Source organism: Gadus chalcogrammus, chromosome 6 (genome assembly GCF_026213295.1).
Source record: "Gadus chalcogrammus isolate NIFS_2021 chromosome 6, NIFS_Gcha_1.0, whole genome shotgun sequence".
Lineage (NCBI taxonomy): Eukaryota > Metazoa > Chordata > Actinopteri > Gadiformes > Gadidae > Gadus > Gadus chalcogrammus.
The window spans coordinates 25,760,241-25,786,213 of NC_079417.1; the positions used below are offsets into that span (position 1 = coordinate 25,760,241).

The following is a 25,973-nucleotide window of genomic DNA, read 5'->3' on the forward strand; positions in this document are numbered from 1 at the left end:
AAATTGCCAAACCCACCAATTGTCAAATTTGTTTTCCATGTAACCACAACAAGGGACTACAGAGCAATGGCGTCAGCTTGTCAATGTCTTTTGAGCTAGGAACAACCACAATTATAAAAGAAAACGGCTTGCTATTCGAGATTGATTTTATTTTTAAAGATCAACGGCATAACAATCACAGTGTGGCGGTCTGCCTTGAGACTCGTACACTCAAGCCAGGGTGTAGGAGTAGCTGAGGGTGCCTTCCTCCAGATAGCAGTCGTGGGAGTAAGTGCCCACTTTGATGGGCCGCTGGCAGGTCCCGAGGAGGTCGTCGAGGAAAGTGTCGTGGTCATGGACCGTCAGCCTCAGCACGTCATTGGGCAGGGCGCTGGAGTCCCTGAACTCCTCGTCCCACCAGGGATCGGCATCGTTGTGCCGGACAGATGTTTCGCCCAGGTAAGTAGGGCCGCAGGACACCTCCACGTAGCCATCGGTGATTCCAAGAAGGTCTGAGGGCAGGCCACTCGCTCGGATGTTGAACACCCTGAGCTGGGCTGCGACCGCAGTCAGCGGCCCCAGGGACAGCAGGACGAGGACAAGGGAGCCGGAGGAAGTGAGGGCAACCATGTTTCTGTGAGAGATGGAGAATTACTAATAACATCTCTTCCTGTAGGGCTAGATTTATAGTATATTATCTACTAATTTAAATGTACCTTAATGCCCTGATTCATATAAAAGAAAGTAATGCATTAACTATCATACTGAACATCATATACATTCACTGACTGAAGATACAAAACAAAAGGCACGTTTATCGCTTGAAATATAATCAAAACGCATTTAATGCCGAAACTTAAAACTTAAATGTCTATTTTCTACTGAGAATATAATGTTCCATTCATTTTATTTTGGTAAGGCAGAACCATGACATCGGTGAAGTAAAGGGCTGTCCAAAGGACATTCATACGGGTCGTTTTGGGCGACCTATACAAACGACTGCTCCTGCTGTACATGAAGGTCATGTTAGCTGGTGCTTTGTGGTAACGATTTTGTCTCTAATCATCAGGATGAGATGTTGGCAAAATTTTAGAAATTAGCTGGTTTCTGTTAAGGAGTGGCTTAATAACATAGGTTATCGTTGCACCTAAGACTTAAAGGTGCTGTAGGTAAGATTCATGAGCTAGTATTTGAGTGTTATTTTTTCAAAGTGGCAAAACCATCTGTCAGCTATAGGTGAGTGAGGGGCACTCTAAGATTATCTATTTCAAGTTGACTGCACCTGACTCTATATTAGACTACTATGGCACATTTCAGACCAATCAGGGCAGATTTTGATCCCAGATTGTTTCAGGGAATCCATCTTTACTGTCAAAACTGCAAGAAATTGTGTTGCTTGGTTCAATAGCCTGCTCTCTTGCTCCTTCTCTCTTTACAACTCTTGGATCCTACTTCAAACCAGATTAAAATATTAAGCGTATGGGGGTGCAGTAAACCAGCTGCCCATCAGAATATCTGTATTTGTGTTTCAAAGACAAAACATCTTACCTGATAACCCAATCTTCCTAGAGCTGGCAGAGTTCTTTGGAGTTCTGTAATATCTTGATGTGAATGGGAATTTTCCGATCTGCCAACAGGTGGATGCACAAGGACTCACACATCTGTTCTTTACTTTAACCGTAACAATCAACACTAGAGGCCGACTGGAAGCACCATTGGAATTGCTAACAGCTACCAATATAAAAATATTAAATCTAACAATAGCATGTTAGAAGTAGCAAAAAAATATGGATGGATTACAATGTATACATTGATTGTTATATTACGATACAACGAAATATGAAACAATAGATACAATTGCAATCAAATTATTATCTTGAGAAGAATTATTTTGACTGAAATAATGTCCTGCTAGATTTTCAAAGAAAATCAAATCTCAAAAAAATTATATATAGATATATTCAATTTGGCTATTTAAAGATTTACAAATGGTTTGGAATGTGTATTTTGAAAGGTGTTTTACATATATACTGCTTCGCCCATGTGAAGGAGACGATGCAGGACACTTTATTTAGCAGTTTGGTTGTTCCAATGGAAGAAAGTACAATGAGTATTACCTGATATCTGTAGGCGATCCAGCCACACTGCTCTTATTCAGGTCTTTGTGTGTGTGTCAGGGCCTTTATAAAGACCTGACACACACACACACGCACAAACATATGCACACAAACACGCACACACACGCACACACACAGACACACACATGCACACACACCATGCACTGCTCTCAGGATTGCATGAAAAGGGTAAGCCCTAACCCTAACCCTCTTTTTTTTAAATCAAATACTACATTGCAAGAATTATACATTAGCAAGTAGTTCCGGTATTGGTATTAGTTTTTTGCATTCAATATTAACATGATAATGACTTAGAATAATAATACATTTGAGTTAGCTGGTTGACCAAACTAAAGCAATAACAATAAAAGAGCCATACTGTGCTTCGGCTTTCAGGTGACTGGGATGCAGAGCAATGGCCGAATATCATGTTCAGCATTGTCTAATCGGGGTTCGAACACTCAAACTAAAGATCACCAGTACAAGGCATTATCCCATTGAGCCACTGACACATCTGAAATGTAGCCTCATTGTCATGTTGAAAATGTCTATTGATAAGCACACAACATCCAGAAAACTCCAAGCAAACAAGAAATATTAATATGACAAAGTTAATTATGAAGGAAAAATGGTTAACGAAGAAGTTCCCCTTAAAGCCATACTGTTTCTTGCAGTCAGATTCTTGGAAACTAATGAGCCGGAATGTTGACTGCCTAATGAATTTCAGGTGCTGTTCAATGTTGTGTTTCTTAAATTAGTGGGAATGACAGAAGGTTGTGTTCAGTTTGCTCACAATGCTCTAATCGGGATTCGAACACTCAACTTAAGGATCACCAGTACAAGGCATTGTCCCATGTAGTCACTGACATTCCTGAACTGCATGAAGCCTCATTCACATGGTCAAAATGTCTATTGATAAGCACACAACATCAAGAAAACTCTAAGCACACACAAGAGAATTAAGGGCTTTCTTAAAAGAGTACAGATCTGAAAATGTGCACTGTTAATGGTAACCACCTAATGATAGCCGGTAGTTTTAAAATAACAAAATGGTCATATAGGCAAAATGGGTTGAGACTGTTGATGTTTAGCTTTTCTATGAAATTGTGGGAAAAGTAAACATTTTTAGAGCAGAGAACCAGGGTGAAAAAGATGCATCTGATTTTAGAGATTAATATGATGAAAGAATTTTGAGTCCAGGTCAATCTCGTAAGGAGAAATGAGGCTAGTTCATAATTTTTTTAAATAGCGCCACCTTTGGGTGCAGTACCACAATTTGGGTTTATTAGTAGTGAGTGGTATTGGTATCCCTCTAATAATAGTTGTATGTTGTTTTTTTTATATAGTAACTTTATTGGCCGATATTTCTCCAATGAAACAAATTCTATTAGATGATTTTTGTGAGGCTTGGACTAAAGATTTTATGTGCCGATTTTGGTGAAATTTTGATTAGTTGTGTAGCCTGTGAATCTTTTTATCATGTTTAGCTTTAATATGAAATTGTGGGAAAAGTGGGGGTTTTATAAATGCGTCTGATTTTAGAGATTAATATTCTGAAATAATTTTGAGTCCAGGTCAATCGGATGAGGAGAATTAAGCCTAAATCATGATTTTTTACAATAGATTAGCTGCACCTTTGGTTGCAGTTCTTCAAAATTTCAAGAGTTTTCGACTTGCGGTATAGGCTGCAGTATGACTTTTACAGAATTTGAGGGGGAAAAAAAACATTCTCGGACCCCTAATAAATGTGAATTACGAACAACTGAAGTGACCAGATATGAATGGAAAAACACTAAATATGTTTTTAGTTTTTGCTAGAAATTTGTTTGTCTGGATTAGTGGATTGGCAGGAAGACTTAAACCTTCTCTGTCTTTTCACTCCTCACCATGGTTAATTCAGAGTGTTTTGCCTTCACAGGGACTTCTCGGAGGCGGTGTACGAGAAGCTGGCCGACGAGACGCTGGACGCGCTGGTGGATTTCTTCGAGGACCTGTCGGATGAGCCCTTCACCGGGGAAGACTACGATGTTGAATTCTCTGTGAGTCTGCATGTTGGTCATCTTAAGGCCCGTTCAGCACGACACAGACAGGACTTAAGTTCAAACTTAAAACTCAGCCAAACAGCGTACAGGGCTGATTGACAGCTGTAAAACTTGGATAAGGTGTGCACTAAATAATCCTGATGTGTCGCATTACTTTACGTTAGTGTTTAAGGTCTGGTTGTTTTGGCGTGTAAAGTTTAAGGTTCAACTGCTCATATTGCATACAATTCTGAAACGGATAGTTTACTCATGTCACGCTTCATCTTTATCATCTGACTCGATTTTAAATGTCTATTTTTAATATATACAAAAATGCTCTTAATGTAGGGATATAGTCAATGGAAAAATCTGTTGATCTGACACAGACACCCCAACATTGGATAGTTAATTAGAACAGAATAACTAAATAGAAACATGCTACATATTACATTAGGTACAAAGGTCTACTGTTGTGTCAGCTTGAATCTTGGTAAATGCAAGTATTTGTTTCCGTCGGCCTCCCCCAGAGTGGTGTGTTGACGGTGAAGATAGGTGACCATGGGACCTATGTAATCAACAAGCAGACTCCTAACAAACAGATCTGGCTCTCATCTCCCACCAGGTAGGACCACTCCTTATTTGGCTGAACAGATCGATAGAGAAAAAGCCTTTTTTGTTATTCAAATGCTTGGAACCCCACATCAATTCAATGTGTATTAATGTCAATTCATGTGCACACGCAGTGGACCCAAGCGCTACGACTGGACCGGAGCTTGCTGGATGTACACACGCGATGGTGTCACACTCCACCAGCTTCTCTCCAAAGAGTTCTCGGCCATCTTTAAATTGAACATGGATTTGTCCACACTGCTTCATTCGTGATAACTCTCGGTTTCACTCTCTGCCCCACTCCCATCAACCCCTAAAAACACTCTTACACTGAGTATCAAAAAATGCAATTGCTTCATATACAATACACCTGATATTTCAGGACCAAAAATGTGATTGGACCTGAAATATCAGTCATGTATGGGTAATTATGGCTGGTGCCTACTGTAGTGCTGATGGCAAGGTTGTGATGGTTCATTGAAGTTAAATATGTAAGAATATGAGGGGAATATTCATCATTTTTAAAATAAGAATGGAAAATGCTACTATGTTACTGTATCTGTTTTTGTCTTCTCTGATGAAATATTTATTAAACTGTTTTGCAGGACATGTAGGTAAGTTGAATATTTTCAGCATAGACAGAATTAGAAACATTTTGAAAGTCTGGGCTTGTAAGTAAAAATAACTGCACCTTTTATCTGTAAGGGTATCTATTTGTCTTTGTATGAACTATACGGCCATGGATATTATATTATGTAGACGATTTTTTATTGAGATATTGGCTTTATATTATCATAATGCTATATATTTTATGTCAAATGTATTATAATTTTTCATTAAAGATGTACTGTGAAGACTTAATACCTGCTTTCTATTTACTTCTTAAATATTGATGCTTGTATAAAAGCAATAAGGCCTACAGTCATATAAAATAACTGGTGCTCTTGTCTTCATGTACCTCGCAGAGGAAGCCTGGTAGCATGACTTCATTAAACGGTCTGCTGACCACTTGGTCAGAGTGGACCTCAAAGTCCTTTTTTCGAATTTTTGCAATTTTTTATTTATTCAGTGAACATTATGAAATTTTGTCTATGACGGTAGACCTTATAGTTTACACTATTGTTGCAAAGTGGGCTCTATGGTGTAGCCTACACCGTTGCAAATCCTTTTTGCAAAAAATTGCCAAACCCACCAATTGTCAAATTTGTTTTCCATGTAACCACAACAAGGGACTACAGAGCAATGGCGTCAGCTTGTCAATGTCTTTTGAGCTAGGAACAACCACAATTATAAAAGAAAACGGCTTGCTATTCGAGATTGATTTTATTTTTAAAGATCAACGGCATAACAATCACAGTGTGGCGGTCTGCCTTGAGACTCGTACACTCAAGCCAGGGTGTAGGAGTAGCTGAGGGTGCCTTCCTCCAGATAGCAGTCGTGGGAGTAAGTGCCCACTTTGATGGGCCGCTGGCAGGTCCCGAGGAGGTCGTCGAGGAAAGTGTCGTGGTCATGGACCGTCAGCCTCAGCACGTCATTGGGCAGGGCGCTGGAGTCCCTGAACTCCTCGTCCCACCAGGGATCGGCATCGTTGTGCCGGACAGATGTTTCGCCCAGGTAAGTAGGGCCGCAGGACACCTCCACGTAGCCATCGGTGATTCCAAGAAGGTCTGAGGGCAGGCCACTCGCTCGGATGTTGAACACCCTGAGCTGGGCTGCGACCGCAGTCAGCGGCCCCAGGGACAGCAGGACGAGGACAAGGGAGCCGGAGGAAGTGAGGGCAACCATGTTTCTGTGAGAGATGGAGAATTACTAATAACATCTCTTCCTGTAGGGCTAGATTTATAGTATATTATCTACTAATTTAAATGTACCTTAATGCCCTGATTCATATAAAAGAAAGTAATGCATTAACTATCATACTGAACATCATATACATTCACTGACTGAAGATACAAAACAAAAGGCACGTTTATCGCTTGAAATATAATCAAAACGCATTTAATGCCGAAACTTAAAACTTAAATGTCTATTTTCTACTGAGAATATAATGTTCCATTCATTTTATTTTGGTAAGACAGAACCATGACATCGGTGAAGTAAAGGGCTGTCCAAAGGACATTCATACGGGTCGTTTTGGGCGACCTATACAAACGACTGCTCCTGCTGTACATGAAGGTCATGTTAGCTGGTGCTTTGTGGTAACGATTTTGTCTCTAATCATCAGGATGAGATGTTGGCAAAATTTTAGAAATTAGCTGGTTTCTGTTAAGGAGTGGCTTAATAACATAGGTTATCGTTGCACCTAAGACTTAAAGGTGCTGTAGGTAAGATTCATGAGCTAGTATTTGAGTGTTATTTTTTCAAAGTGGCAAAACCATCTGTCAGCTATAGGTGAGTGAGGGGCACTCTAAGATTATCTATTTCAAGTTGACTGCACCTGACTCTATATTAGACTACTATGGCACATTTCAGACCAATCAGGGCAGATTTTGATCCCAGATTGTTTCAGGGAATCCATCTTTACTGTCAAAACTGCAAGAAATTGTGTTGCTTGGTTCAATAGCCTGCTCTCTTGCTCCTTCTCTCTTTACAACTCTTGGATCCTACTTCAAACCAGATTAAAATATTAAGCGTATGGGGGTGCAGTAAACCAGCTGCCCATCAGAATATCTGTATTTGTGTTTCAAAGACAAAACATCTTACCTGATAACCCAATCTTCCTAGAGCTGGCAGAGTTCTTTGGAGTTCTGTAATATCTTGATGTGAATGGGAATTTTCCGATCTGCCAACAGGTGGATGCACAAGGACTCACACATCTGTTCTTTACTTTAACCGTAACAATCAACACTAGAGGCCGACTGGAAGCACCATTGGAATTGCTAACAGCTACCAATATAAAAATATTAAATCTAACAATAGCATGTTAGAAGTAGCAAAAAAATATGGATGGATTACAATGTATACATTGATTGTTATATTACGATACAACGAAATATGAAACAATAGATACAATTGCAATCAAATTATTATCTTGAGAAGAATTATTTTGACCGAAATAATGTCCTGCTAGATTTTCAAAGAAAATCAAATCTCAAAAAAATTATATATAGATATATTCAATTTGGCTATTTAAAGATTTACAAATGGTTTGGAATGTGTATTTTGAAAGGTGTTTTACATATATACTGCTTCGCCCATGTGAAGGAGACGATGCAGGACACTTTATTTAGCAGTTTGGTTGTTCCAATGGAAGAAAGTACAATGAGTATTACCTGATATCTGTAGGCGATCCAGCCACACTGCTCTTATTCAGGTCTTTGTGTGTGTGTCAGGGCCTTTATAAAGACCTGACACACACACACACGCACAAACATATGCACACAAACACGCACACACACGCACACACACAGACACACACATGCACACACACCATGCACTGCTCTCAGAATTGCATGAAAAGGGTAAGCCCTAACCCTAACCCTCTTTTTTTTAAATCAAATACTACATTGCAAGAATTATACATTAGCAAGTAGTTCCGGTATTGGTATTAGTTTTTTGCATTCAATATTAACATGATAATGACTTAGAATAATAATACATTTGAGTTAGCTGGTTGACCAAACTAAAGCAATAACAATAAAAGAGAAACGGGGCCCAAAGGGTCACCCAAGAGGAGGATTAACCCTAACCCTGTTTCTGATGACAGCACCACCCTAACCATAACCCTTACCCCAACCCCAAACCATATAATGGACTGGGAGATGCTGCGCCAGTGCACCCAGAGTCACTTTGATTAACAAATTCGGAATTATAACAAAGAAACTAACACTCACCCTAACCCTAACTGAATCTTATGTATAGGCGGCAGGAGATAAACGCTTGTCCAACTTTCTTTAAGTCATGGAAAAGGAATGGTTTGATTAGGGGCATTGTTGTAAGATAGTTGGTGCTTGATCTAATGACAAAATGTATTGATTACAGGTGTGGTTGGTGGAGCGCCCCGGTGGCGCACCAGGTTACAGCTCGTACCATATAGGCACAGTCCGGAACACAGCGACCTGGGTTCAAATCCTGTCCGTGGTGATTTGCTGCATTTCCTCCCATCTATTGCCGATACCTCCCTCTCTATCTCTCTTTAGAATACCCAAAAATTGTGTATATAATGTGATCAAAATATATTAAATAGGTAGACCACTCATTGAGGTTGTTGTTTAAAGTTGTTGCTGAGGGCCACATATGATAAATTCTGATTTTCATGCAGTTGGTAGGTTTTTTTCTCGAAAACAAAAATGTAGACACATTGACTCCCATTTTGCTGTTTCATTTTTCAGCAGCAGTTCAGAGATATCCAATTCTCACGTTACATAACGAGGCCCTGCCTTCCTTTTCCCACCACGTTCATCATACAAAGAAGTAACTTTCCAACCAGCTAATACTTCCAGCTAGCAATCTATATGCTCAGTGCCGGGGGGTAAACTCCCTCCCTTGGAGCTGCTCTGGTTGGTCAGATGTATTGGGCCTCGCTGTGAAACTTGGGAACCAGATATCTCCGCACTGCTATACACTGGTCAATGTTACACACTCAAAGTACACAGTGTTTCAGTGTGTCGACTCAACGATAAGAAATGTCAAAAACAAAATTGTACCTACTGCAGCTTTAAGTTGCAGGGAGTATTTAGCCATCCATTCTGATATCACCAATACAATCCCAGAGGTTGTTTAAGGGCCATTGATCCAAAGGTTTGAGAGATAGGCAATCATTCTAGGTGGCATGACATACCATGTCAGAGGCTGCAGTGAGATCTAGGAGCAGCAGTATGGGTCCATAAACAGTAAAAGGGCATTCAGCACCTGTAGTAAGGGAGATTCTGTGCAGAGTATCACTCTATACGTGGAATGGAAGGTTTCCATGGTGTGATTATGGTTAAGGTGGGAAGGCAGCTGGGAAGGGACAACTTTTTAGGACTTTGGATATGTAGGGGAGTTTGGAGATCGGGCAAAAACTGTTGTAATTTTAAGCTTTGGATTTTTGTGGAGTGGATAAGAACTACATAATGAGCATTACTCAAATCATCAAATTCGATTTTGGTTAGGAGCTAGGATAACGACAAACATTCTATACATATAAGGATTGGGAAAAATGTGTTTTATTGGATTGGTCACTGGCAGACATATCTTAATACAGCTATGTTTCATTGATGACACACACGGGTCGTAATTATACATTCTATATGGCCAATAAACATCCACTGGACGCTGCACTGTTCACCAGCTGAAACAGTAGAATAGACACAGAAAGGGATTGACAGCTGTCAAATTTAAGGTGTGCACCAAATAATCCTTATCTGTTACTTGGCATCACTGTTAAAGGTCTTGTGGTTTTGGTGTATGGTCTATTTTTAGATTATACAAAAATGCTCTTAATGTAGGGATATAGTCAATTAAAAAATCTGTTGAATCAAACAGCTGCCTGCACGGCGACTCCGTCCAGGGTGTAGGTGTAGCTGAGGGTGCCTTTCTTCAAGTAGCAGTCGTGGTAGTGAGTGCCCACTTTGATGGGCCGTTGACAGGTCCCCAGGAGGTCGTCGAGGAGAACGTCGCTGTCATAGCACGTCAGCCTCAGCACGTCGTTGGGTAGGGCCTTGAAGTAGTTGAACTCCTCTTCCCACCAGGGGTTGGGGTTGTTCTTCCGGATAGATGTTTTGCCAAGGTAAGCAGAGCCGCAGGACACCTCCACGTAGCCATCAGTGGTTCCAAATAGGCCTGATGGTAGGCCACTCGCTCGGATGTTGAACAGCCTGAGCCCGGCTTGGACTGCAGACAGCGGCCCCAGGGCCAGCAAGACGAGGACAAGGGAGCAGGAGGAAGTGAAGGCAACCATGTTTCTGTGAGAGATGGAGAATTCATTACAAGACTGCCTGAGGTGCTTGACCCTCAGTTGAATAGGTCCTGGTTGCCTTTCCAAGTGGGCAGGGTTCCCTAGGTATATTATCTAATAATTTAAGTGTGCCTTAATGCCCTGATTCATATAAAAGAAAACAATTCATTAACTAACATCAAATACATTCACTGACTGAAGATTACACATTTAAAAACATCAAATCAAAACACATTTTAATGCTGAAGTTATCTTAGAATGTCGAATTTGCCCCTGAGAATATAACGTTCCATGATCCATCCATTTTGTTTTGGCAAGACAGAACCATGTCATAAGAGACGTAAAGGACTGTTGAAAGGACATTCATACGGGTCGTTTTGGACGACCTATACAAACAACTGTGTGTTGTTAAGGTTGGAGGACAGGCCTGTCAAACCTCAGGCCGCTGCTGCTGTACATGAAGGTCATGTTAACTGGTGCTTAACGGTTTTCTCTCACTAATTATCAGAATGAGATGTTGCCAAACTGAAGACAATTTGAGCAATTTACTGGTTTCTGGTAGGGAGTGGCTTAATAGCATAGGCTATCGTTGCACCTAAGACTTAAAGGTGCTGTAGGTAAGATTCATGAGCTATTATTGAAGTGTTATTTGTTAAAAGTGGCAGTTAAAACTGTCAGCTTGATTTGGTACTATAAATTGTTTCTTCTTTCGTCGTATCGTAAATATATACCATTCAATGTGGCATTTGTAATCCATTCAATAGGAGACATTTTTTATATCATACTATTGTTATTGCTAAGTAATTTCAATGGAAGAAAGTAATATGAGTATTACCTTATGTCTGTAGGCGATCCAGCCACACTGCTCTTGGTATTCAGGTCTGTGTGTGTGTGTCAGGTCCTTTATAAAGACCTGACACACACACGTACACGAACACATAAACACACACGCACGCACGCACGCACGCACGCACGCACGCACGCACGCACGCACGCACGCACGCACGCACGCACGCACGCACGCACGCACGCACGCACGCACGCACGCACACACACACACACACACACACACACACACACACACACACACACACACACACACACACACACACACACACACACACACACACACACACACACACACACACACACACACACACACACACCCACACCTCAGGATTGCATAAAAAGGGTTAGCCCTAACTCTAACCCTCTTTTTTAAGTCAAATACTAGACTTTACATAAACAAGTAGTTGAGGTATTGGTATTCGTAATAAGTTTGAGTTAAAGTCCTGAACAGACAACAATAAAATAATTACATGGGCACAAAGTCAGAGTAATTGATCAAAATTGAAACAGCTTAGTTTAAGTTAGCTTAAGTTTAAAAAATGTATCAGATAAACCAAAGGCTGAAGTGGAAGATAGGTTTTTAGGCAAGTTTTAAAGGTGAAATCATTGCGGGCATCTCTAATGGTGACGGAACTGTTCCAGAGTCTAAGCCCAAACACCCTCGCCCTTGAGCCTCGACCCGAAAGCAGCAACAGGTTTTGGGCGGATGACCAAAACCTATTTCTTGTTTTTAAAGCACTAAATGGCATTGGACCAAACTAATTACATGAAATGTTCATACAGCACACCCCAGTCAGATCACTGAGGTCTCAAAACAAAAATCTTTTGGTTCTAACTACTGCCAAAACAAAATGGGGGTTGTCAGCCTTTAGTGTTTATGCAGCTAAACTTTGGAACAAACTGCCAGAAGAAATTAAAAAGGCTCCCACAACCTCTACTTTAAAAACTCAAAGACTAAGCTCTTCAGTGATGTATTAACATTTCTAATGTTTTCCTTTTCTTTTTGTATTTTTATTCTTATCGATTTATATTTTAATGTTGGATTCATATCTGCAATGTCTGACCTTACTGAATGTATTTTTTATTATTTTATTCCTTTTTATCCCTTTATTTTTTATAGAACATGTGTGATTTTGTTGAAGGTCTTTCATTATATTGCGTGTACTTCTTCACTATAAATGATACTGTTGTCTTTTTCTTTGTAAAGCACATTGAACTGCTTGATGTAAGAAATGCGCTATACAAATAAAATTGCCTTGTCTTGCCTAGCAGCAGCTTTCTGAACTAGCTGAATACAGGATAAGAGGAGGATTATCCCTAACTGTAACCCTGTTTCTGATGACAGAATAACCCAAACCCTAACCCTTACCCTAACCCTAACCCCACCCTGATAAAAAAACAGCACTAGCCCTAACCCCTAAAAGGACTGGGAGATTGTGGGCCAGTGCACCCACTTTGATTAACAAAATCTGTATAAAACAAAGAAACTAACCCTCACCCCAAAACTAAGAGACTCTTAAAAGGAGTTTATAGGCGGCAGGAGATAAATGCTTGTCCAACTTTCTTTAAGTCATGGAAAACGAATGGTTTGATTTGGGCTAGACAAAATTGATTCATTAAAGTTGAGGTCTGTAAAAAAATATACCTTAAGATATTAGATAAGGTTGACAAGGGTAGACTGCTTGTTGAGGTGGTTGGCAAAGGTTTTAACAGAGAGATTGCAGTGGGCCTCGCTTGGAAACGTGAGAACCAGTTATCTCTGCACTGCTGCTACACTGGTCATTGTAACACACTCATAGTACACAGTGTTTCAGTATGTCCAAGGCCGCCTTAATGCACGGGCTTACCTGGGCTGAAGTCCCAGGGCCTTCGACGATCAGGGGCCTACCATGAGCTGCAGTATTGCATTATTATTTTCTTTTAATACTGGCTCATGATAGGCCCCCCGATCGGTGTAGGCCCAAAACAATGTGATTTTTTGTTTGGGGCCTACAAAGATCGGAGTCCTATCATGAGCTGCAGCATTTAATATATAAGATTATCTTCTATACTGGCTCATGATAGGCTCCCCGAATGGTGTTGGCCCAAAACAATGTGATTTTTGGTTTAGGGCCTACAAAGATCAGAGGCCTATCATGAGCCAAGAAAATAAAAATTGCATTGGTTTGTAATTTGTCGAATTCTCTGTCCATCACTTGATATGATTTTTTGTGGCTTCTGAACGGCCCAATTTACCAGTGACCATACAGTTAGGCATATATTTTTCCTTCCCAAGGCAGATATTGAGGCCCACTCCAGTCCAGGGGATGGCGGTGAAGCGCCTTTATGCCGCATTAAGAAGCCCAGTAAACAACAGAAGAAGATTGGTTTGTTTTTATCTCGAGTTGTATTTATATGGAGAGGAAATGTTTTAAGAGGTACCTGTAACATAATTCACACATTCATACCAACAGGCCACATATGCCCATGCCAATTAAAAGAGGCTTCTTTCTCACGCTAAGGAGGGATCCGAAGCCTAGGGAGGCGTCCAGCTCATAAAGGAGGCCATTCATCATGTGTCAATTCTAGAGATACGAGCGGTCAAGATGTTCGAGAGACCCAGACGCGGCCACAAGAACAAGTGTAATTCCCGCACATAGCCACAAACAAAGTTGCAATGCCAACAGATAGCCGCAAGGGACAGCATAAAGACACATACGGGTATCCAGGGGGGCGGGAGTTCAGCACCATGCTTAGCCAATCAGAGCACATAACTGAGTCCACGCCTGCCCAGTAGATAAGTCACAATACATAGCCCAGGTAACGCCTCCTTCAAATTCCCTACTAAGTGTATCTCCACTCGTGCCCATACAATTCCCCTCCTTTTGCGTCATAGACTAGTCAAAAACATTACCAAATAAAGTGAGTTAAAGCGATCCTAATTCGGCAGACTTTTTCCAAAAAGAACACGGCATACCTCCAGTGCGAAAATAACAACATATAAAGTAGGTTAAGCGTGTGTCATGTTCTTAATGTTTTAGAGCTTTATATCGATACCCACTCACTAGGATGACGGATCCGACGCTGGATTATTTCATTAATCTTGGGCAAATTCAAGAAGATGATGCTTCACACATCCAGTGGTCCCATGCGACCAACAGCAAGCACAAGGTCGTAGCTGCTTTGAATGGTATTTACATGACTTGAGGGCTTCAACCTCTTCTATAGCCTACATAGGACATACATAGGCCTAATTTGATGTTATAATCATTACTTCCTTTTGTTGCGGTAATGATTTCACCCGCATCTGTGTTTGTTTGTCAAGTCATTTCAATATTTTTGTATGGTCCTTAATCAAAGATGGTCTGAAAGTACTTCATAGGCCACATTTATGACACTCCCTCACCCAAAGATTAAGGAACAACAAATCCTGCAAGAAACCTTGAGAAGGAACTCAGAAAGAGGGATCCCACCCTCCAGTGATGAAATTGGTGCCAAAATGGGCATCAGAGCAAATAACATGTTATTCCATTGGTCAATCTTTTAACAAGAAATCTCAGTAATGCACGGATTTACACAAAGTTTGTCATGAGCGAAGGAGGACTGTTTTTCTTCTCTGTATTAAGACAATGAATGCTGAGTTGAGGTCCCTCGACTCAGTGTTGTCCAGTTTGATGCAAAACATTTAATAAAGTTGAACATCTTACCTCTAGGACCTTGTCACATGATTGAGGCGGACATACTCATGAGAGGAAATGAGCCCAAAGAGCCAATTATGGCCCATCCTCCCATGAGGGACAGTGACATCACACTGCAGGAGTGGTTGGAAGAAGTGAAGAAGCAGAACAACAAGGGGATCAAACTGGACTTTAAGAGGTTTGTGAACTCTGGAATACACTGATGAAATGTAGAGGGGGAACATTGAAGTGATGTATTCTGGAAACACATTTGTTTAAAAAGCAGGATCTTAAGGGTTGTCTTACAAGACAGTCGCTGCTCTGTTCATTCTTCATTGCATAGGCGACTGTAACTCCCTTAAAGCTAATGCAACCACTAAACAAAGTGCCCGAACAATTGATTGCGGTCACATGGTAAACCCCACTTCCAATAACAGGAAATGCATTGATTTAACCCATAGAATGCAATTTGAGACCATGTTTACCCGATATCCTACGTTTTAATAATGTGGGAGAAAAATACCAAAAAAAGTAGTTCAGGTATTGGAATATGTTTTTTGCATTAATTATTAAGTTAACATGATCTGATGACCAAATCATCAGATCATTACCAAATCTCAGAAAATGTTAGAGATTTGGAGATTTGGAGATTTTGAGCAGGATCATCGATAGCACTACGAACCGTTTTCATCAAACCTATAAGTTGTTTTGGGTTTTTAACGTCATGAGATACACCTGTGTTGGCACATGCTATTACACTCTTTGATAAAGTTCCTTCGGGGCCACTGATTTGTGCCCCTTTGCTTGCACAGCCTTGAAGCTGTGGTTCCGTCGTTGGCCTTGTTGGAGAAAGTGTCGGGGGACTGGGGGGCCCCGATGTGGCTCAACGCAGACATCCTCCCAGGGCCCCAAGGCACGACCACCCCACTGGAGGCTCAGGCCTTCCTGGACGCGGTGGGCTCCGGGGCCTCTCCCGTCGTGTTGTCCCTCGGATGGACCACAGGCTGGTCTGCTGGGACAGACAATCCAGGTGGGGAGGACACCATAGAGGTGGTGGCAAACCTTCATTAGAACCAAAAACAGAATCAAACGTAAATCCATGTTCTCCTGTGTTGTGTGCTAAAGGTTACAGCTGGGCCATGGTGCGTCAGATGGAAGACGCGTGCCGGGGCTTGCGTCATCCGGTCACCTTCCCAGTGCGAGCCGCCCTGCTAGCCCAGTCCTTCGACCAGATGAAGTGGCTGCTGCAGCAGTCAGACAGGTACCATCTTCACAGTCAGCCAGGAGCCAGAGTGCGAATGAGTCCGTTAGATGCTTTCTTTGGGGACCATACAGGCAAAAGGGAGTGATGGTCTGCAGTTTAAGTGGTGTGATTGAGAACTTGAACTACTCCTGGCACTCACAATCATTCCATGGTCAAGGTCACTCCGAGCATAATTCTTCCCCTTTCGGATATTTTGTTCTTAAACAACCATCACGTTTGCATCATTTGTGCATTGTGTTGATGCCACGTGATTGGCTGATTTGATATTTGATATTAATTTTATAATGCAGTGGCCGTGGAGTTTTTATTAGGGCTATTGCACTTGTACAATTTTGAAACAAATCTAATTGTGAGGCTGTCTGAACACAAGTGCTTTGGTCAGCTTGTAAATCATAGCTTTTGAGGATCCCACATTAATGTTCAAGCATTTTACAGTCATACCAACACACCTTTTTGAGATTATACATATTTGTAGTATGATGAGTAGACATTGGATGGGATTTTTCCCTTTCATTAAAAATGTTTCTATGGTGTTCTAGTGTATTTATTCTATACAAGATTATCTTGCATCCTCTCAATGCTGCGGAACGCTCCGTTCACATGCATGGGCCTTCCCGACTTCCGGCTGTGAATTATTTTTCGTTAATACACGGCTCTTCTCAATGCCATGGAATGCTCCTTTCACTTGCATGGGCCCTTCACAACTTCCGGCTGTGAATTATGTTTGATAATTCACCGTTGCAAAGTATAACGGTGAAACCACTGGTAAGGAAAGTGGATTTTTTGCGTTTTTTTGTAGCACTCCGCAAGTAGTCAGGTAACTTATCAACCCCGACGTACTCGGTTGCTAAGCGGCGTCAACGTCTTTGGCAGACTATTTCTCTGCTGATCAACACTACGAATACTGGTACTTCACTTACACACCTCACAAGTGTGTAAGTGAAATAATTTTTTCGTTTTGGCAAGTAGCTGTGTAATAAGCTGGATAATGTCTAGAACGTCGCTGGTCATTATCGAAATAAGCCCCTTCATGGCGAAGCAAGCCAGCTCCACTTCGCGCCGGTGTCCGGTTCGCCCTGTCGGGGCTTATTTTCCTGTTAATGACCGGCGTTCTATACATTATCCCTTACTTAATTGACTGTTGCTAAGCATATAATGAGCGCTGTAAAGGAAAGTCCATTTTTTGCCTCTGATTCACGTCTTTGGTATCACTCCGCAAGTAGTCCGGTAATTTATCAATCCCAGCAGATTTGGTTGCTAAGCGACGTCAAAGTCAAAGGTAATTGTAAAAAGACACACTGTGTGAAGTAATTTTTTCGTTTTGGCAAGTAGTTGTGTAATAAGCGGGATAATGTAGAGAACGTCGCCGGCCTTATCGAAAATAAGCCTCTTCAGGGCGAAGCAAGTGTCGGGGCTTATTGTACCGATAATGACAGGTGTTCTATACATTATCCCTAACATATTGACCCTGTTCATTATCCTGCTTATTACGCAGCTAATTACTATAGAAATCAATAATTTGACACAAAATATAACCAAAATATTCGAACTGAGCTCTACTGGCCTGCTCCCTAATTCTACCCCTGCTTATCCGTATCTCTCTCCTTTCATCGTTGGTTTACAAACTAAAGATACCAAAACAACAGCTTTAGGTTGAAGTTTCCGTTCCTTTTTGCAAAATATCTCTTGTTCTCATAAGACATGCATGTTTATGTGTCATGCATGTCAACTGAGCAATAATTTGTGTTTTAATATCAAAGGTATAATCTCACTGTATGGACTGGCCAAGAGGATGTGTTTGCTGTCGAGGACCTACTGCCATACCGAAGACATTTTGGGAGGAGTAAAATCTATTATGACCTACCGGACTCGGAAAGATTAGAGCTATGCAATGCTTAAGGTTCAAAGAAATGCAATGAAATTAAACTGACATTCCACACAAATCCCATTACAATGTTGAATGAATTTAAAGAAAAATACTTGAGGGTCCAAATCATAACTCTAGTCATAATAATTGATATTCTTCCCATCTTTTAGTTTGTTCATTACTTCATTTAAACGAAAGCTACAATATCCAAATGAATCTAAACGTATGCAGTTGTATTTTTGTGTGTACCTCAAGAGTACTTATAAATCGGTTTGTATAGTTAATCATTTTTATAAAGTGTAAATTATGTTTTTCAGCTTTGTGAAGTCAGTATGAACATTTGTAAAACATAAATGACAGTTCTGTGATTTACTTCTGTTGCTGCGAAAAAACATTTCCTTGGTACAAATTCAGGCATTTAAAAATAAATCATCTTATTTTAATTCTGAAAGGTTCCATACAGATATCACATATCAAACAAAATAATGCTTCTGTACACTAGCCTTTTGCCATCCCCTATACTATTCTAGAAAAACCACTGACGGGCATATTTTACCTCCACCTATAGGCCTAATGGATGCTTTATGTTTCGAGGTTCCAGAAACAGAATTCACCCATCTTGTATTTGTGTCCACTGGTATAGTATACTGCTGTGACAAATAATCCCAAAAAAGGAAACATACATATGGTAATACTTTTGACTACAGAACAAACTCTTGCCGATCAGATGAAAATTCTCACGGCAGCTCTTCTCATTATCTTCAAAATGTCTAAGCGTGTACTGCTATTTCCACAGAGCTCAATTGGAGTGCTGTGAGTTAATGCAGGAGGGGCAGCAGTGCAGAGAGTCGTGGATGAAGAGGTCACACTCTGTACAGAACACACCGCTGCAAAAAGGACACGTGAACACCTAGAAAGCGAAAGTACAGTCAAAATCATGTTCTCGTCAGTTACACTGCTCTTAAATCTGCTATGAGAACAAAAACATACTATTTTGTCCTTCAGTTTTCCTTGACAGGCGTGGCAGAACCTGTAACGAAAGGCAGAAGTACTGTTGAAAGTAGTGATATCATGCTTTTTCGGCTTTTCCCTTTGCTTTCGACTGATATGACGTATGTACACATGTTAAACGTATGCTAAGCTAGAAAATTATAAGTCGGAGCCATGGGGTAATGTTCACGCCCACCGAGAACGCCCCTCAACAAGTGTGTGAAACCGCTCATTTGAGCGCAAACTTTACTTCCGTTACAGTGTTACGTCAGACTGTGCAGTGGTGCTGAAGTGCAGAAGTCCCGGCTACCCGCAATGTTAACAACTTCTCGGGGTTGGGAATTTGCCAACACACGTGCAAAGCGTTCGACCAATCACAGCAGAATGGGCTACTCGGGAGGGGGGCCTTAAAGCGACATACAAATCAGACTGTTTTTGAATGATGCTGAAATTGGTTTTGCAGCAATGAAGAGTGAGAATAATAAGGGGTGTTTCTAACATACAGGCATGTAACTAGTATTACCCCCAAATGCAGTTATTAACCCTAAAAAGCATGACATGGGATCTTTATGTAATAGCAGCATGGACGTGAGGAAGAGGCTATGGCTGTGGGAGCGGGGGGGTGTTCTCAGACCTGTCAGCTGGGAGCTCCTCTAGGGGCGTCTCCCTGAAGGCCTCCAGGGGGAAAAGGTGGTGGAAGGAGCGGGCCAGGTGGGGGGCCGAGACCAGGGTCAGACCTGCCAAACGTGGGGGGAACACACACTAGTATCACCATAATAATAACAACACTGCTTTACATGCATGTAGGTAGGGGTGTATGTGTGCATGTGCGCGTGCGTATGTGTTTTTAATTGTATTCCCTCTCAGACATAACCATACAAGCGTACATACCACATATTTTGCACTCCACCGGTAGCTCTGTGTGCTTGGCATGGCACTGCGGGCAGAAGTATCCTCCCAGAGACAGGCCCACCTCACTGGTGCTGTCCAGGTGGCTGGGAGCACCAGAGCAAACCACATACATCAGACGCAAAAGGTGAAGTAGGTACCATTTAAGAGCTATTACTGGAGGCTCGTAAGTAAGAAATGCCATAGCCATCGTCGGTCAGCTATTGCTGAGTGAATTGTTCTGTGAGAATTTCTGTATAGACTGCAGAATAGACGGTACCTTTGTATGAGACCATTGGGAGTTTAGACTCTTAATGGGTCATTTCTGACCCAATCTCATCCCTGATTGATTCGGGGGAATTCATCTTGCCTGTCAATCACAGTTGTGTGAACGCACCACCTTTTGAATCCGGAGGGCGGGAGCAGACGTTTTTCTGGGTTTCATTTTCTAAATCTTGCTCTCTCCTGCTATTTCCTTCCCTGTCTCTTAAAAACTCAGAAGTCTGAAATTATTATTAATGAATCATTAAAAAGCCAAGTTCCGTAATGGGACTTTTAATGTTTCCAGATATCAAAGCATGTCCCTTTCAAAAGAACTGCACCATCTTAACGATATTCGGTGATGAGAGTAACTGGGAACTGGCCCAAGGCAAAAGGCAACATTTCATCAGGTCTTGAAACAGGACGGGTGCGTCACTCACGACATGCTGAAGGACGGCTTGGAGTCCTGGTCACACATGGAGGCGATGGTGTGCTGTGGAAAACCTGCGCACACACATGGTTGGGTTGAATATAGATTTTCTATCGATTTTTTGCAAAACACGTTCCAGTCGGTCAACAAAGGACTTGATGAAGGACTGCATTATACCAGGTTGTGCAGCAATATTGTTTTTTTGTAGATTCGGATCATATGCTTTCATTTGCTTGGATTGTAAGTCTTTTGGTCAAAAAGGATCCGCTAAATGAACAAATGGAAAATGAAAATGCCTGTTGCTGGGACTATGTTGGGAAGCGACCACACGGCCAAAGAAAGTCTGATCTTGCAATTATCTTCCTTTAATGACGTTTGTGAGTGTTTAAGTGTTTGTGAGACGCACACATGAGCACACCGACCCATGCGTATCAAGGAGCATTCTGATTGGGCGTTGGCCGGCGGAGGCTTGACATGGAACATGAGCAGCTCCTTGAAGTGGCTCTCGTCCAGGCAGACGTGGTACGTTCCTCCCGTCTCGCGGGTCAGCACCGTGCAGACGCGCACCTCTGCCGATAGGCCAATCACAGACACGCGGATCTTCAGAGATTTCAGGGTCTGGGGAGAGAACAGCAACACTTTGGATTCAGCACTTCAGCACAAAGGGATTTAACAGCATGTCAGTCGGTTCTTACTTAATTTGGAAGGACAGGCAAATGTACACTTTAGGTTGCAGAGATTGGTTTAGCAATAGTCTGAATAAAACATGAAAAATGTAGCATTATTACTTGCAATTCATAAATGATCCCTTCCTTACCTTACAAATAACACGTCATTTTAAACCATTAATCTCAACCCCATGGCAACTGCCTGTATTCCTTCTCTTTGTTAATACTTTTGGCTTCTCCCGCCATGGTCCCTCCCCTTTTCTTTTTTGATTAGGTTTTCAGATATAGAACATGAACATATACAATATAACGTTGAAGAATGGATCTTCATTGCCACTGATTTGACTCTTTTTCTGGCGATATTGGTCATTGGTTGATTTAGTCAGAGGTCCCAATTTTAGGATTTCATGTTAGTTTCTGCTTTGACGTAAAGTCCTGACTTAGTGAAACAGCTCATAGAAATACATTTTAAGGAATATGACACTGATTGTATCAAGAATATATATTGGTAGTAAGTATTAGTGCACTCTCACAAATCAGACTTAAGATTAATATCTAAAAAGTCTGAAGGCAGAGAGGGCGTTTCACTTTCTTTCACTTAATGCTTTTTGACCAGTAATATAGCTGGAGGCGGGGAAATGTAAATGAATAATAGTCAAACCCAAATCGGCCGGCAGAAGTAAACTTGAAAAGTGTCTAAAGGTTTCAAATCAGCTCTGTTTAGACTGGCTACTGTAGAAATACACTTATATTGAACATACTGTTCGTTATTATTAATGACATAAATAATGAACATATATATTGTAGGATTTCAGTTGTGTTTGAATTTGGTTAGCATCTCACATTCTAACCAGACACATTTACACGCTACACACTATTACAATAGAAGCATTTTTGTGGTACTGTTCTAACCAGGGTCCAGCTTTACCTTAATCAGCTCATATATGTTGGCTGGATCACACGTGGTGAGGCTGCTGAAGATGACCACAATCTCCCGGCTGGTGTGTCCAGGCATGTGCCTTCAGACACAAAGGGTCAACAACTTAAATACATCTCCAGGTGGGGTCCACAACCCCAGCTGGGACCGCTTGGAAGGCAGATGGTTTCATGAGATTGCTGACTAATATAAGCTATCGATATTAGATGACATATTTTTATGAAAATTATAAAAATTTGTATGAAAGGTCAGATAAAAAGGTCACGTATATACGAACAGACAAATGATTGACGAAAGTGTATAAATATATATGTATATACATATATATAAATACAGACTTTACCAACCCAAACGTACTTGAGTGTCTGCATGGCCAGATTGAGAGAGTTGTATAGAGATGGTTCGCCAACACAAGCCGCGTCCCTTGTCTTCTTAAGGGCAGCCAAGTGCTTCTTTGGATTCCCTGTTTGTGAAGCACAGACACAGGTCATCACACCACCAAATCAGGGGGAGCTTTGGGTGCAAGCTCCAAGCACAAAAACTACAAGAGGAACCTGATGAACACCAATTTGAGAAATGTTCAACGTCATGTTGCGCCGACAACGGTTACATTTTCTTCTCACACCTGCAAGCTCCGTCAGCTTCTCTGCTCTTTTGTTCTTCGTTGTGATCAGACCCACCTAGACGGATAGCAGACAGAAGTCATTCACTCATTCACATACAGACTTTATTTTTTAAATGTGGTACATTTTTATTATACCAAAAGGGACAAAAGTGAATTGTACCATAATTGTACCTTACCTGGCTGATGGGGTTTTGATCAAAATACTCCTCCACGAATGCTTCCATCAGCTGGAGAGGAAGCACAAATGTATATGTTTAATGTAAAAATGTTGAGTTTCATGACCTTATCTAGAAAACCTTAACCCTAGCTACCTTCAGAGTGGCTTTGAGGCGGTTTGGCCTTAAGTCCATGTCCTCCATTGTTCTCGAAGAGTCGATCACAACATAAAGATGCCGCATCTAAGACAAAGAATCAAAGGATTTATATATATATATATATATATATACATATATATATATATATACACATACATACACCACACACATACAGACAGTATTACTTTATTTCATATTCGTCCTCTCTGGTCATGATGAAGACACAGTAAGTGACGATGCTAAATTAAATTAGGTACCACTTTATAATAAGGTGCAATAATAATTAATAGCCAACTAGTCATTACCTAACCCGTTGTTAATATTTGTTAATTGTTACTAAAATATCTATTTAGCACAAGTTAATCGTTTTTTCATCATTAATTTAATAATAGTTGTTTGCATAACCCTAACACACAACCCTAACCCTAACACACCTATAACTATTAACTTGTGCCGAATAGATATTTCTGTAACAATTAACAAATATTAACAAAGGGTTAGGTAATGAATAGTTTGCTATTTATTATTATGGCACCTTATTATAAAGCGTTACCTTAAATTATTCTGTATTTTTATGTTGGACGATTTAAGGATCAACTGCATCACCTCACTTCTGACTCATATCATTTAATAAACAAGTTGTGGTTTTACCTCCAGCCAGGATGGTGTAATGCAGAGATCGTTGCAATTCTTTCACAACCCGTTTAAAACCCCTACTTATAAAGGTGAACTCAAATCAAATCCCAGTTGCTTATTTATTCAAAGTCGAGTTATTAATGACGATAAACACCATATGGTTAAAACACAGCATCAATAATACTAACCATCCCAAGCCGCACTTGTCCATGGCTCTCCAATGCTCTAGGTGGGTTAAAAATATATAGCCTATATTATTTTATCAGTTTCCTGAAATTTCTGAGGCAATAAAAAAAAGCGCTAGAATATGGCAAATGATTGTGCTTGCATACCTTTTTCTTTTGGATTGAAACAATATTTCCTCCACAGTAGCTTTGAGTGACCCAAATTCATCCTCTTTCAACACTTCCCTACAGGTCAAAAAAAGAAATAAAAGAAATACTTAGGCTACTATCCAAAAGGCACAGAAGCTCAATGTTTGTTATGTGCGAGATGATGTCTCGATTGTCTACCATGTCCTTTCATAGCCTCCTTCCCAACGTTTGGCTCTTTCTGGTTCTTCATCCATGATCTCTCCTGACAGTTTAATAAGAGTATGAATATACATCTAGAAAAGCAATCGCAGCTTCGCTAGAATGAAGATCTCAATCAAAGGTTCAGCATTACTACTTTACAAGTTGTTATTTTAAAGATTAGTGCATATGGTGGCGAAGGTGTTGAACTTAAAATATAATAATGAACCCCTTATAGAAGCCTATCAAGGTAAATACACTGCTCGGATGTATTTTAATCTGCATCAATCTATATCCAGAAAAGGTTCATGTTTGGGACATGGTTTGAACATCTGAAATCGAAGTTAATTCAGGGTTGACACCTTATCCCTCGCATGCGTAAATTAAACGATATCCCTCGCACTGGGTCATATAAATATATAATTATTTCGTTTCTAACATTATACAGCCTTCAATACAATCAAACCGTGCAATGCTCATCACTAAGCAAGCATAGAGCCTAATAAGCCTTGCATCACTCTTCCTTGAAAACTAAATTAAAATACATCCAAAGGGTGGTTTAGACTCTCCTGATCTGAACTAGATCTGCTAAACATTGTAGCCAGACATGAACTAGATGTGTTTAACAATGTAGCCATTTCAGATAGTAAAACTTACCCCTCGTTTGACACAATACTCAACACAATACTGTATTTCCTTCAATGCTCTTCTTCGGGTGCTGTGGATCTACTTTGTTACAAGTGCGCCCTCTATTGAACGTTTAGGTGATCCCTTTTTAACTCATGGATTTTACCTGTAGAAAAATATAGATTAAAGGGGTGATATATCATGCTTTTCGACTTTTCCCCAGTGTGAGAATAAGGGGTATTTATAACATACAGGCATTTAACCCTATTCTAGAAGTAACCCAAAATGCAATTAATAACCCTAAAAAAGCAGAATATAGGATCTTTAAGATAACCCTTAAGCTGCTTTTACCATTTGTAACTTGAGTTTCCCACTCACAAACGATTCAAATAAAAAACACATTGAGAGACATAATAACTAAATAAACATTTATTGTATGATACATATATATTTGATTTTGGTCGTGCTGCTACATAAATTGCAATAACTTCAGAATAGGCCTACTACAGTTAAATGATTTATATAAAAACACTTCGATAAAACTGTCAACCAAAGCCAAACCTACTTGGCTTTGGAAGGGGATGTCTTCATGTAAAAAATATCAGTACAAATAGCTGATTTATTCAAAACCCTGATTGATCATGGGGGTGATAAAGACCATGTAGAAGGACAACACAAAAGCTGCAAAAAATAAAATAAAATTGTATATCGCTCTCTGAAAATGATGCGCGTCAGTGCGCATAACCTGCGTCAAGAAAATAAATTCCTTTTGTTCATTACCCATTTTATACAAATCTAAACCACTGAACTGGTGAGTTAGCCATTACAGGTCAATACAAAAACCT

The 25,973-nt window shown here is 40.6% G+C and overlaps 6 protein-coding genes across 8 annotated transcripts; 2 read left to right on the plus strand and 4 right to left on the minus strand.

Moving 5' to 3' along the window:
* Positions 1-101: 101 nt before the first annotated feature.
* Positions 102-2,176, minus strand: LOC130383981 (uncharacterized). Its single transcript, XM_056591929.1, has 3 exons — positions 2,097-2,176; positions 1,528-1,606; positions 102-613 (listed from the first exon to the last, which is right to left on the minus strand). Exon 3 carries the CDS (start codon positions 607-609, stop codon positions 211-213), a length of 399 nt encoding a protein of 132 aa, XP_056447904.1. The 5' UTR covers positions 610-613; positions 1,528-1,606; positions 2,097-2,176; the 3' UTR covers positions 102-210.
* Positions 608-6,056, plus strand: LOC130384918 (frataxin, mitochondrial-like). The gene is made up of 4 exons (XM_056593318.1): positions 608-615; positions 3,997-4,135; positions 4,645-4,739; positions 4,861-6,056. Exons 1-4 carry the CDS (start codon positions 608-610, stop codon positions 4,997-4,999), a joined length of 381 nt encoding a protein of 126 aa, XP_056449293.1. The 3' UTR covers positions 5,000-6,056.
* Positions 6,004-8,078, minus strand: LOC130383982 (uncharacterized). The gene is made up of 3 exons (XM_056591930.1): positions 7,999-8,078; positions 7,430-7,508; positions 6,004-6,515 (listed from the first exon to the last, which is right to left on the minus strand). Exon 3 carries the CDS (start codon positions 6,509-6,511, stop codon positions 6,113-6,115), a length of 399 nt encoding a protein of 132 aa, XP_056447905.1. The 5' UTR covers positions 6,512-6,515; positions 7,430-7,508; positions 7,999-8,078; the 3' UTR covers positions 6,004-6,112.
* Positions 8,079-9,857: 1,779 nt separating this feature from the next.
* On the minus strand, positions 9,858-11,495 carry LOC130384608 (cytosolic phospholipase A2-like). The gene is made up of 2 exons (XM_056592885.1): positions 11,440-11,495; positions 9,858-10,611 (listed from the first exon to the last, which is right to left on the minus strand). The coding sequence occupies exon 2, from the start codon at positions 10,605-10,607 to the stop codon at positions 10,185-10,187; it is 423 nt and encodes a 140-aa protein (XP_056448860.1). The 5' UTR covers positions 10,608-10,611; positions 11,440-11,495; the 3' UTR covers positions 9,858-10,184.
* A 2,758-nt stretch (positions 11,496-14,253) lies between these two features.
* Positions 14,254-19,815, plus strand: fam151b (family with sequence similarity 151 member B). Of its 2 annotated transcripts, none has more exons than XM_056591796.1 (5): positions 14,254-14,437; positions 15,146-15,308; positions 15,922-16,139; positions 16,235-16,370; positions 18,134-19,815. In XM_056591796.1, the coding sequence occupies exons 2-5, from the start codon at positions 15,157-15,159 to the stop codon at positions 18,270-18,272; spliced, it is 645 nt and encodes a 214-aa protein (XP_056447771.1). In that variant the 5' UTR covers positions 14,254-14,437; positions 15,146-15,156; the 3' UTR covers positions 18,273-19,815. The 2 variants fall into 2 exon arrangements, with proteins under 2 accessions (XP_056447771.1, XP_056447770.1); XM_056591795.1 differs by having other exon boundaries at positions 14,257-14,622; positions 18,134-19,804.
* On the minus strand, positions 17,913-25,899 carry gtf2h2 (general transcription factor IIH, polypeptide 2). Of its 2 annotated transcripts, XM_056591793.1 has the most exons (15): positions 25,159-25,899; positions 24,502-24,565; positions 24,322-24,399; positions 24,178-24,214; positions 23,351-23,437; positions 23,216-23,266; positions 23,040-23,094; positions 22,772-22,877; positions 22,406-22,496; positions 21,232-21,427; positions 20,820-20,883; positions 20,122-20,225; positions 19,865-19,967; positions 19,231-19,270; positions 17,914-19,150 (listed from the first exon to the last, which is right to left on the minus strand). In XM_056591793.1, the coding sequence occupies exons 2-15, from the start codon at positions 24,555-24,557 to the stop codon at positions 19,040-19,042; spliced, it is 1,179 nt and encodes a 392-aa protein (XP_056447768.1). In that variant the 5' UTR covers positions 24,558-24,565; positions 25,159-25,899; the 3' UTR covers positions 17,914-19,039. The 2 variants fall into 2 exon arrangements, with proteins under 2 accessions (XP_056447767.1, XP_056447768.1); XM_056591792.1 differs by lacking the exon at positions 25,159-25,899 and having other exon boundaries at positions 17,913-19,150; positions 24,502-25,152.
* Positions 25,900-25,973: the final 74 nt, after the last annotated feature.